Source organism: Callospermophilus lateralis, chromosome 2 (assembly GCF_048772815.1).
Source record: "Callospermophilus lateralis isolate mCalLat2 chromosome 2, mCalLat2.hap1, whole genome shotgun sequence".
NCBI classification, from domain to species: domain Eukaryota; kingdom Metazoa; phylum Chordata; class Mammalia; order Rodentia; family Sciuridae; genus Callospermophilus; species Callospermophilus lateralis.
In genome coordinates this window covers 13,775,342-13,787,786 of record NC_135306.1, presented here as the reverse complement: position 1 = coordinate 13,787,786, position 12,445 = coordinate 13,775,342, and the positions used below count along the sequence as shown (strand labels likewise).

Here is a 12,445-nt window from a genome sequence, read left to right as displayed (position 1 = left end):
AACAAACAAAAATTCTCACAAAAATGGCATATTATAGATTGAATTCTGCATTTAGCTTTTTCAATGAAAATAAATCACATCAATATAGTTCTTCAGTCTTTTAAATTGAGATATAATTCCCATATCACGAAATTCATCTTTTTAAAGTGTATAATTCAGTGGATTTTTAGTGTATTCATAAGATTGTGCAACCATTACTACTATCAAATTCTAGAATAATTTCATCATCCCAAAAGAAACTACACCCATTAGCAATCATTTCCCAGCCCCATATTGTCTCATCCCCCACCCCCTAAATACTGAAAATATTCTGGCTCTCTGGATTTGCCTACTCCAGACATTACACAAAAAATGGAATCACATTATATGTGGCCTTTTGTGTCTAACTTCTTTCACTTATGCTAAGGTTTCCAAGGTTCATTCATGTTGTAACACATACCAGAATCTCATTCTTTTTATGGCTAAATAATATCCCATTGTGTAGATCTTTAAACCATACTTTGTTTATTCATTCATCAGCTGAGTTGATGGACAATGTGGATTGTTTCTATCTTTTAGCTATTATGAATAATCCGATTTCTTTTAATGGTTGCACAGTAGTGCAATGATTAAATGTAGCACAGTTTACTTAAGTATTTGCTGTTGAAGGATGATTCTGGCTTCACATTTTTTTGAAAATGCAAAAAACATTGCCACAACAATTGTTTAGATTTCCATAAGAGGTAGTTGAAACTTACCCATTTCCTGAGGAAATTTTCCTATGGAGGCAAAAAGTTACAGACAAAAATAGTAATTACAGCAATTTCCACAGTAACACAAATTGGGAGCTAAAGAGTCCACAATAAGGGCTGGGGTTGTGGCTCAGTGGTGGAGCGCTTGCCTGGTATGTGTGAGGCACTGGATTCAATCCTCAGCACCACATGAAAACATAAAACAAAGGTATTATGTCCATCTACAACTAAAAATATTTTTATTAAAAAAAGAGGCAACAATAAGGTACTCTTTAAATAAATTCTATTGTTTGATGAAATAATGTACAGTTGCTAAAAATGGTTATGGTTATTATGAAGACAATATAGCAGCAAGTAAATTGCTAATAAACACACACACACACACACACACACACACAAACAAATGCAAAAGGGCCTCCCTTGGGGCTGGGGTTGTAGCTCAGCAGTAGAGTGCTTAACTAGCACATGTGAGGCACTGGGTTTGATCCTCAGCACCACATAAAAATAAATAAATAAAATAAAGGTATTGTGTCCAATTACAACTAAAAAATAAATATTAAAAAGGGGGGGGCCTCCCTTACCTATGCTGGGTCTAACAGTGAGAAGTGGAGCTGGGAAGCACATCCTGTTCCTGTCACATCACCATGATGAAGAGAAGCCAGGCTTCCTCACTAAGGAGCAAGTTGGGGACCACTGCCACCTTATACCTACTGAGGATACCAGAAGAGGGCTTGCTCAGAGAACGAAGGAGGTCTCTCCTCCTAAGGGACAAAGGGGAGATAATGTCCCTAGATTTTGGAGTTCCCTACCCTTTAGGGCCTTAGAGAGGTATCCCAGAGAGACTGGTTTGCCAATGATGAGAATCATGGACCCAGGTTATCTTGATGGCTGTGGAAACGGTCGTTCATAAAGGTAATGGATGATCTGTTATGATGGGTACCTCTGAATTTCCTGTGTACTGTGCTGGATCCCTTGCAAATATTCAGTATCTAGGACAAAGGCTGACTCCTCAGAGTGCTACTTGACACTGTACTTTTCAGAGGAGAGACTGCAAAGACATTCAACCACAGGAATTGTGAGCACATTCAACCTAAACAATCGGGTGAACCAATTTCTAAAAAACATATGCCTCCTACTGCGATAGTCACATATACTACAATCATTGCCACTGAGAGTACACAATGAAAAGAGGACACAATGTAGCAATGTTCCGGGACTGTACAGAACACTCCAATGATGAAAATGTGCTTTCAAAATATGTACAATGTGTCAAAATGCATTCTACTGTCATGTACAACTAATTAGAACAAATCAAGAAAATAAAAAAATACATTAATAGGAGAGGGCTGAGGATGGAGCTCAAAACAGTGCATTTGCCTAGCATGAAAAAAGGCCTGGGGTTCAATTCCTAGTACCTCAAAACAAAACTTATATACACATGTATATATATATATATATGAAAGTCAATCCCAAACAGAGCATGTGGCTTGGCAGCTTACTTTCTATTTATGGTTGTGATTTCTGTGTTGCACTTTTGCATTTTGGATCAATTGTAACAAGTTACATTTCTTTCCAAACCTTATAAACAAAAATACTAATAATTTTTGTTAAGAAGTCTATATGAAAGAATATAAAAGACAGCATTCTGTAAAGTACACAATGACTTCCAAGTGCTCTGCCACCAGCCTCCAATCAGCTCCACAAACCATTAAGTGGTGCCACCAAGATGTCCCCGGTGTTGGGAGAAGTATGTATTAGTTAGGGTCATTGGAAGAGAGAGACCCTAAAAACTACTGGCCCAAACATGATCAAAATCTATTTTTCTCTCTTCCCAAACTGAACAGCCAGACCAGGTTGGTGAAGTGACACTGCTATTAACTGTTTCCCTGTTGCTCTGCTATACCTTAGGGGTCATCATTTGCTAAACCAAAGCTAAGTTGCTACTCTTTGGGAAACAGAAAGAGCCAAATCCAAAACAAATCATCTGTCTTTAAGCCTCCATACTTATCACTACACCCATTAAAAAAAAAAAAAAAAAAAAAAAAAAAATTCTAAAAACTACTTGCTTCCTGGCAGCTTAGTCAGTGTTGAGGTGGACACAAAACAAAGTGTCTACAAGTCCTGAGAAGACACCTGTATAAAAATAACACACATGTGTACACATGTATATATGCCACACACACCAAATTTCTTATACTATCAGTAATGTACAACCAGTATTGATAATGAAATATCCACTGGGAGAATATCCATATGGATAGAGGCAGGATTTGAGCACTTCATTTACTCTTTCAAAAAATATTTGTTAGACGGGCTGGGGTTGTAATTTAGTGGCAGACTGTGTGGCTCAGTGGTAGAGTGCTTGCTTTGCACATGTGAGGCACTGGGTTTGATCTTCAACACCACATAAAAATAAATAAACAAAATAAAGATATTGTGTCCATGTATAACTAAAAAAATATGAAAATATATATATATTTGTTAGAGCCAGATGTGATGGCACACGCTTGTAATCCCAGCAACTTGAGAGGCTAAGGCAGGAAAATCACAAGTTCAAAGCCAATCTCAGCAAATCAATGAGGCCCTAAGAAACTCAGTGAGACTCTGTCTCTAATAAAATATAAAAAGGGCTGTGGATGTGATTTTGTGGTTAAGTGCCCCTGAGTTCAATCCCTGGTACCAAAAATATATATAATTTGTTGAGCATCTAATATAGCTCATTTTTTAAAACACTAGATCTTGGAAACCAGTGGTGAAGCTATGCTTCTTGTTCTTATGGTGTTTAAGTTTCTAAATTCTTTTAATGTTTGTTCAACATCTACTATACATTACACATTTTCAAAGACCTTTGTCTATTATACAACATTAACCACACACTTCCTGAGTTATAGTCTGTTAAGCACTGTAACTATTTCTAATCTCAACAACCCTATGAGGTAGATATCATTAACCCCATTTAACAAATGAGAGAACTGAGAATCACAGATATTAAGTGGATGTCCCAAGGTTACAGACAGAAAGAGGCAGAGCTCTGTTCTGACATGTCTTACCACCTGAACATAGATTCCTGTTCCAGTGCTGTAGCCTCACCCTGCAGCATCCACTATCAGAGCCTAAGACCTAGGACTCAATGGATCTGTTTAGATGGAGCCCAGGAATATAACTCATACCCTATGCTAAATGGCAGGACCCACTGCCATAACCCTACAGTTCCACCTCTAAGAACATTCCAGGTCCCAGGGTAGACACACCAATCCTCAGGTTCCTCTAGGGGGCAGCACAAGCCAATATTTCTAAAGAACCTGTACAAGGTCAAAGAGTAGAATCATTGATGACCTTCTTTCATTTACTGAACCAACGGTGAGGGCTTGCCAGGCGCTAAGTACTGGGCTGGACACTGGTGGATGATTCCTGTAACTTTTCTGCTACTTACAAACTAGGAAAGCTGCTTTATAGCAATGTGGTACATTGAAAAGCTGGGCCATAATATTTTACAGCTTCTCCTATTTAAAGGTAGAAATCTGTTTAACCCACCCCTTGATTCTGGAATGTTGTCTTGGCTTGCTTTGACCCAGAGGACATGATAGAAGGGATTATCTAGAGTTCAGATACTTGACTGCAAGGCCCTGCTATATCTATATTTGTTATCTTGGAAGGTGCCTGTCACTGAGTAGAGAGCCCAGGTTGAAAAACCAGAGGGGTGCTGGGGATATAGCTCAGTTGGTAGAGTGCTTGCCTTGTATGCACAAGGCCCTGTGTTCAATCCCCAGTACCACATACACACACAAAAAAAAATTGGCAAAACTTACTGTATGTTAATTGTACTTCAATAAAATTGACACAAAAATTGTTGTATATGAATATACATCTAAAAAGAAAGAAAAAACAGAGGTACCCTGTGGTTCCCATAAAAACCCTGGATATGTGGATGAGAAACTCAAATAAGCACGCATTAAAAAAAAAAGCACACATTCACATGTTAAAGAAATGTTCATTAGCCAGATGTGATCGCACACATTTGTAATTCCAGCTACTCAGGAGGCCAAGGCAGGAGAATCACAAATTCAATCACAAATTCATTTCTGACAGCATACTACAAAACAATGATGTGCAGTAATATAAATCTACACATGTGCATTAAGATTAAAAAAGATAGTATTAAAAATTGTAATGATGAAGCAGCTATGGGTAATAGTCCTCATAAGTTTTTATTAGATTATCTTTACCACAAAGAGAAGAGAGAACATGTGGTTAAAACATAAAGGACAGGAACATCCCACTGGCAAGGACTATTCATGTTTAATCACAGCATGAGAAAATACTCTGTCCAAGTACACACAGTATGCTTTGGACATTGATTGGATGAGGCAGAACAAGGAAGTCTGGGAGAACAGGAGTTGTGTGGAATTGGTCTTTCATTTTGCTTGTGACATTTTATTCTGAATTTCCAATGTCTTTTTTTTTTTAAAGATTTTTTTTAATATTTATTTTTTAGTTTTTCGGTAGACACAACATCTTTATTTTATTTTTATGTGGTGCTGAGGATCGAACCCAGTGACCCGCGCATGCCAGGTGAGCACGCTACAGCTTGAGCCACATCCCTGCCCCTCCAATGTCTTGAGAATCCCATAAATTTAGTTCACATTTATCACTTAAAATTATTATTAAACTATCAACAACTTATTGGGCATTGTAGAGTCCCTATTATCAATCTTAAAATGTTTTTGGACAGACAGCATATTCACCTAAATTTTGAAAACTTTACGGATCAAGAGTGAAAAGTTCAGTTTGTCAAGTATGAAAGGTACCATAAGATTCATTGCCAAATGAACTGCACAACTAATTACCCTAGACAATAATGTTTGGTCAGGTGGTCAGCAGATACTTTGAAGACAGTGAGAGCCAATGGGACTAGAAGACCTGGGTCTAGGACTGGTGGGAAGTAACATGGAGAACTTCCCAGTAAGAAGGGGAATATAAGGTCCAAAGTACAAGAGCAAGAAATCCAGAGAGCAAGTACTGTTTTCAGGAAGAGATTAGCTGGACTCCCATTAAGCTAGGTTAAGGAATCTAGACATGACCTGCTGGTAATCACAGCCCTGTGCTCAGAGGAATGCTTGGGGAGGACCTTGCAAGCAGATCATAAGGCAACTTCAAAGGTGCACACGGGTGGTGAAGGGGAAGGCAGCTATCTAGGTTTCAAGAGACTTACTGTGGGGAAGAAATAGAAAAGAAAAGAAGGCAGGAAAACTCCAGGTCTGTGGAAGCTGAAATTCAGGACTTCAAAATCACTACCCCATTACTCCTCTAGACAATTACTTTCCCATGCCTTAGCTTTCTTTTTTTTTAAAGATAGAGAGAGAGAGGAGAGAGAGGAGAGAGAGAGAGAGAGAGAGAGAGAATTTTTTAATATTTATTTTTTAGTTTTCGGCGGACACAACATCTTTGTTTGTATGTGGTGCTGAGGATCAAACCCAGGCCACACGCATGCCAGGTGAGCGCGCTACCGCTTGAGCCACATCTCCAGCCCCTGCCTTAGCTTTCTTTTTTTTTTTTTTTTTTAAAGAGAGAGTGAGAGAGGGGGGGGGGGGGGAGAGAGAGAGAGAGAGAGAGAGAGAGAGAGAGAGAGAGAGAATTTTTAACATTTATTTTTTTAGTTATCGGCAGACACAACATCTTTGTTTGTATGTGGTGCTGAGAATCGAACCCGGGCCGCACGCATGCCAGGCGAGCGCGCTACCGCTTGAGCCACATCCCCAGCCCCCTGCCTTAGCTTTCTTATCAACAGAACAGAAATAACAATCTGTCCTATAATGAAGCTGTTGGAGACCAAAGGTTCAGAACCATGCTAAGCAAATGACAGGGAGCCCTATATATTAAGAATAAACCCACCTTAAAACATGCTGGGTAGAATAGGGCAAAAGGAGAAAAGCTCAAGGTCTAAAACCTGCAAAATGGTAGTTTTCCCTCCATTTGCATCAATTTGTGAAGGGTGCCAAAATTCCTCCTTGAAATTTTGCTTTTAAATTTACTCTTTTTCCCTCTTGGATCTCCTTTAGAAACTGCTATATTGTTGAGCTTATTATACTCTACAACATGCAGGAAAAAGGAGAACAGAGTTTCTTTAGGTCACAGGATGCACATTTTAAACTTTTTTTTTTTTTTGCCTTTTGGGGATGGTCAAACTCACAGCCTCTCTCACGATAGCCAAGTATTCTACAACTAAGCCCAAACACACTCACTGTGAACTAGTGGAAGGGGGGGTGGGGTAGAGTCCAAATTGGTTGGAAAAAAACAAAACAAGAAAAGGTCTTAACTACAGAACGAGTGTGTAAGGAAATGCAGCTTTATTACTTTCAAGTACAAACAATAACTTGGGCTTGGATAACCAAATGTTGCCTAATTGAGAAAATCTGCTTTCACGTTTAGATATAAATGATTTATAGTTAGTACAATCACTCATGGGTAAAAGAATGATTCTATGATGCATGAAAATAACTTCTCATCTTGTAGAAACATCTTATTTCACAAATCACTCCACTATTTGCTTAAGCAATCTCTTCTTACCCCCACCCCAACAGTTCAAATAAGCTTCACTTCATTCCCTCTAGATCACAACATACATCAGAAATTAGTGAGATGCAAGTTGCTCTAAGTGTTGGATTGTGAGCACTCTCATCAAGAGTACAGCATCTCAATTAGTGAAATACATCTGTCTGTTCACTATGTGAGTATAAGGACACCAAAACATTTGTCTTCTGAATTAATAATTTCCTGGGTTTGAATATGAAAAAAGATTTTCATTTGGACATATTCATGAGTAAAAGTAGCTGGAATCCATATGCTGTAATAATTAAGTTTATGCTGGCCAGGGCTGAAATACTAACAAAGCAACTGAACTGGCTCTGGGGAAGACTGGAAACACACTGAAACCACTTGACAGCAAAATGCCTTTTTGCACTTGGCATGATCATTTAGCCTGGTGAGGCTGATGGGAGTGGTGCAAAGACTATCCAGAAATGCACTAAAGTATTTATTCTGGAAAGATTTCACTCTCCTAGTACAGGCACGGGGAGCCTCTGTTCAGAGACACTACCAAAGATGGCCAGTAAGCATTTTTTCAAGGTTAATCTATTCTTCTCATCAGACACTCTGTGACTGTGTAATTCTCAAGAGTGTCTCAGTTGTCCCAACCATCTTGGCGAAAGCACCAGCATAAACAGGTAGGGAAGCTGTGTCAAGGGGATAGACCTAAAGAGCTTCTCTCCTACCCTTACAACTCTGTCCCTAAAGGCAAAGAGATCAGTGTGCCCTACCCAAGATTGCATCTGTGAGTAGCAATCAGATTCTCTCACTTTCCTGCAGAAAAAGGCAAGTGGCTCATACACCAAGGGCTAGAGGAAGAGGCACAGAAAACTGTAAGAGTGATGGTAGGAAGATTCATCCCAGGCTTCCAAGGAACCAGGACACACAATCACACCTTCAGAGAGTCAGCTGGCTTTGGGCTAAAGCAATACCGGCCATCCAGGCTCCACCATCCTTAGCTGCTTCTGTAAGGTCAAAATGCCTAACCTAAATGATATAATTTTTTCACGTGTAAAATAATACTGTTTCCAAAAGTATTCCAAGAAATTCAATCCTCATAAAAAAAGGATGGGGCTATCTGCTCATAACTTAAAGTTTTTCAGAAATTAAAATATTCACAGATGAGGCCAAGGTCATTTCCTTGCCTCTAGGCTAAAAAAAGCAGAAGTCACTATGTGCAAAAGACAACTCCCAACTCAAAGAAAGGAGACTCAGGAAGTACAGCTTAGCTTTAGTTATTCCCTGCCTGTTCCTTTCTCTGACTGTGCCTTGCTTTATTTTATAAAAAGAATGAGTTACCTTCCATTTTCTTTTCTTTTTTCTTTTTTTTCTGAGACAGGGTCTCACTAAGTTGCCCAGGTTGGCCTTAAATTTGTGAACCTCCTACCTCAGCTTCCCAGGTCCCCGAGATTATTGGCATCCACCACTATGCCCAGTTTACCATTCACCTTTTACAAAAGCTGGCAATCATATGCATAGATTCAGCATCTATAAAGCAATTAAGTAAAATGCTCAAGTGAAAGAAAGGCCTGTGCGGGGAAGAATCAAAGTTGGACTTCAGCTACTGCTGTCAAAATTGAGCAGCGCCACCTTGACAACAACTTCCATTCCACTAAAGACTGAGAAGGGACACAGAGTGAAGTTTCACACCAGTCATTTTTAATAAAACTTTTCTCACAAATGAAGCTATTGGATGAATCTGAAAATGAGGTGGAGGGTAGGGATGGTCATTAGACCAGTAATCTCAATTATTTATTCAGGCTGGTTGGAAATGAAAAAGTGATTCACCCTTATTGTCCAAAGTCTCTATGGGCTTCTGCAAAAGATTCCAGCTACAATTCTGGTTCCATTTCTAGGACAAAGCAGAGTTCGTACACAGAACTCAAATGTGACATGGATTAAACATGGTTATTACTCTTTTGCCTAATCCCCTTGGTGTTTCAACATGGTCACTGACACTAAACCAGTCCTTGAAATCAAGTATGAGTCTCTACTAACTACACAACATTCTGAAGTCCACTGTCTTGATCTATGCTAATGCAGACTGGGGAAGAAATGGGTTCCCAATATATATATCTGCACTCTCAGATCTGCCAGCAACCCTATTCTCCAGCTGACAAATGATATGCTCTATGTGGGAGGCAGCAAGAAGGAATAAGCCATATTGCTAGGCAGAGGCTTTAAATGAGGTTCCAATTCTTATGTTCATCTTCAAACTATCATCCTGTCAGGTCTGCAAAAAAAAAAATATACCACCCCCTCACTCTCCTAGTAACACAGGGAAACACTTTCACTGCTGCTCCCTCTACTTTCTCTCTAATGTTTATGACAATTATGTTACAACATTTCCACTGATGAACCACAAAATTACCTAACTTTAGAGAGGGTGGAGAACACACGCTGGCAGCTCATAGACATGTTTTGTTTAGAATACCTGATCTTAAATTATCTTCAATCAGCTGTCAATATTTTAAAAATCAGAGGATTTCTAGATTTGAAATCTAGATTTCTAGCTCTTACAAACAAAAAACCCCAGACCTGTCAACACTGAGTTTATTTCAGCTAATGACGAAACAGTAAGAGCTGAGTAAGAGCCCTAAGATGTACTCTCCAGAGTTCTGCACAATCCTCCCTAGAACATTCTATTCACTTATGTTACCTACAAGACTCCCTCAGGCATTTGAGACTCCCTCAGGTTTTGTTTAATTTAGGACAATTGCTTTACTTTAAAGATGATGAAGGTGTGGAAAGGAAAGTTAATCTGCCTGAGGCCAAAGTTCCAGTTAGTGACAAAAGAAGAAACCAAGTCAGATTCAGACATCTTTCCTTCCCAGTTAGAAGATTGCCTCCCTACAGAATCCAGACTCCAATAATCATCAAATCCACCAATTACTTAGTTTTCTAAGTGAAAACTCATATTTTCTACATTCACCTTTTACTCATCCTTTTCATATGATCAATTTCCTTAATAACTTATCTGCAACATGACGAGAACAATAAATCAGAGATCAGATGAAACTGCAATATCAACTTCTGCACACACCAGTGGATGCAGGACTGGAAGGAATCTTAGCTGAACACCTGGTTGCAGAGACAAGGAAACTAGAGACCAGAGAATTGTTGCCTGACACTGCAGAGCTCCTATGTAACATTCAGTCACCAATCAGTGACTCCATGTCACTTGTGCTATCACCAAGGCAGGTGGGAGGGAACCAGTTTTTTCCACAGGGAATACAAACTACAGAGCTCCCTCACATGTTAACCATGGCCAACCTTGACTCTGCCAAGAACTGGAGTTTAGAATGAGTTGTGAACAATCAATTTATAGAATTAGATTTGCACTGGAAGACAGACTTTCTGTAGAACTTGTATTTGGTGGAAAATTTGTGTCACAGGACTCAATGGTCTTTTTAACACTGGCTCTTATAAAAAGCTAAGCCCCATATGAGAGAAGTTGCTATAACAACATCATAGCACCTTTGCTTCAACTTCAAAAGAAAAAAAGGCTATGATAAGAAGCTTTAATAACAGACTGAATGTGATTTTTATAGGCAACCAATTAGCAAATTAATGAACCATTTCACTTTCTTAAAACCAATATTCCACTCAAGAAAGATGAACCCAAAAAGCATCCTCTTATCCTGACCAACATAACTAAGTACAAATTAAGTCAATGGTGTACCCTATTAGCATGCTGCGCTGTATGTCAATAAAACAAACCCTCCCCCACCCTAAGCCCTGGCCCCTGGCGAACATAGATAAATGATTGTGCACTGCGTGATGATACCATTAGGTGAGAACTTTGGTTCATGCAGTCGGCTGCCACAGAGGTTGCACTCAAAACCTGCAGCCCCGGCACCCAAAGTCAATGAGTGGTGGTGGTTTGTGGCATCAGCCGTGCTCCTTCCACAACACCAGGTGAATACTGTGGTCAGGCATGCTGGTGGCAAAGACCAAGCCTGTGTCATTGTGCCCATCCAGTCCATTCAGCCAGGATGCTTCGCCTGCCAGGAAGCTCGAACCTCTCTTTGATTTCCTGTACTCTGGCAAAGGCCAACGGCTAATCAGGCTCTCTGTCCGCAAGTCCATGATGTACAAGTAGCGGTTGTCAAACAGCAGGGCAAAGACATCTCCAAAGCCAAGCAAGGCCAAGTTTGCTATCTCAGGAATCTTGATGACCCTACAAGGATGAAAGGGATCATGAAGCAGAAGGTAACTTTGCTTCTGTTTATGTCACTGAAATCTTTTCTGGAGACATTTAAAACCAGCATAAAATTCAAGTAAATTTAGAATTAAATGAAAGTATCTGATAAAAAGAAAAATATGAAGCCAGACACAGTGGTGCACCCCTGTAATCCCAACAACTAAGGAGGCAGCAGGAGAACTGCAAGTTCAAGGCCAACCCCAGCAATCCCTAAGCAACTTAGCGAGCCCCTGTCTCAAAAAATAAAGAGACCTGGGAATGCAGCTCTGTGGTAAAGTACCTCTGGGTGTTTTCAGTTTAACTAACATGTAAGAGAGTAGTGTTTGATCAAAGTTTATAAAAGCACAAAACACCCATCCAAGCTACAAAAGATCTTACAGATTATCTAAGTTAACATCCTCATTTATATTTATAAACACACACAAACACACACACACTAATTGCAGAAGGGTCACATTAACTTTATTTATTTATTTTTATGTGGTGCTGAGGATAGAACCACCTCACACGTGCTAGGCAAGAGCTCTACCACTGAGCCACAACCCCAGCTCCAATATCCTTATTTTTAAAATATGAAAACTAAAGCCCAGACAAGGTACACCCTTTGGCTAAAGATTCACAACTTGTCAGTTACCAGTCAGAACTAGACTAACAAGAGTCAACTCCTACCATTAGGTAAAAAGACTTATTCATAAAGTCCTAAATAATAGATTCTGTAATACAGAACAAGCCTAAAGCCAAGTGACTATAGATCTACTCTGCTCACCAGGCAGCAAACAAGTGGGTTTCTCTTTAAGAATAAAGGCTAAAAAGTTGTTAGAGCAAACTGGGCAATCTGTGAGGCAGCCCCAACTTTTGCACACTAGTAGTTTCTAAAATGTCAAAGGCACAAAATGGGAGCGATCTAATTAAGCATCAACATAAA

The 12,445-nt window shown here is 39.5% G+C and overlaps 1 protein-coding gene across 1 annotated transcript in view; it reads right to left on the bottom strand.

Annotated features, from left to right (window-relative positions):
- Window positions 1–4,702: 4,702 nt before the first annotated feature.
- Window positions 4,703–12,445, bottom strand: part of Fbxw2 (F-box and WD repeat domain containing 2) — a 32,851-nt gene continuing 25,108 nt past the window's right edge. The window contains exon 8 of the mRNA XM_076845600.2: window positions 4,703–11,496. Coding sequence (XP_076701715.1) covers window positions 11,208–11,496 — 289 coding nt within the window. The 3' untranslated portion in view covers window positions 4,703–11,207. The remainder of the gene's footprint in view (window positions 11,497–12,445) is intronic.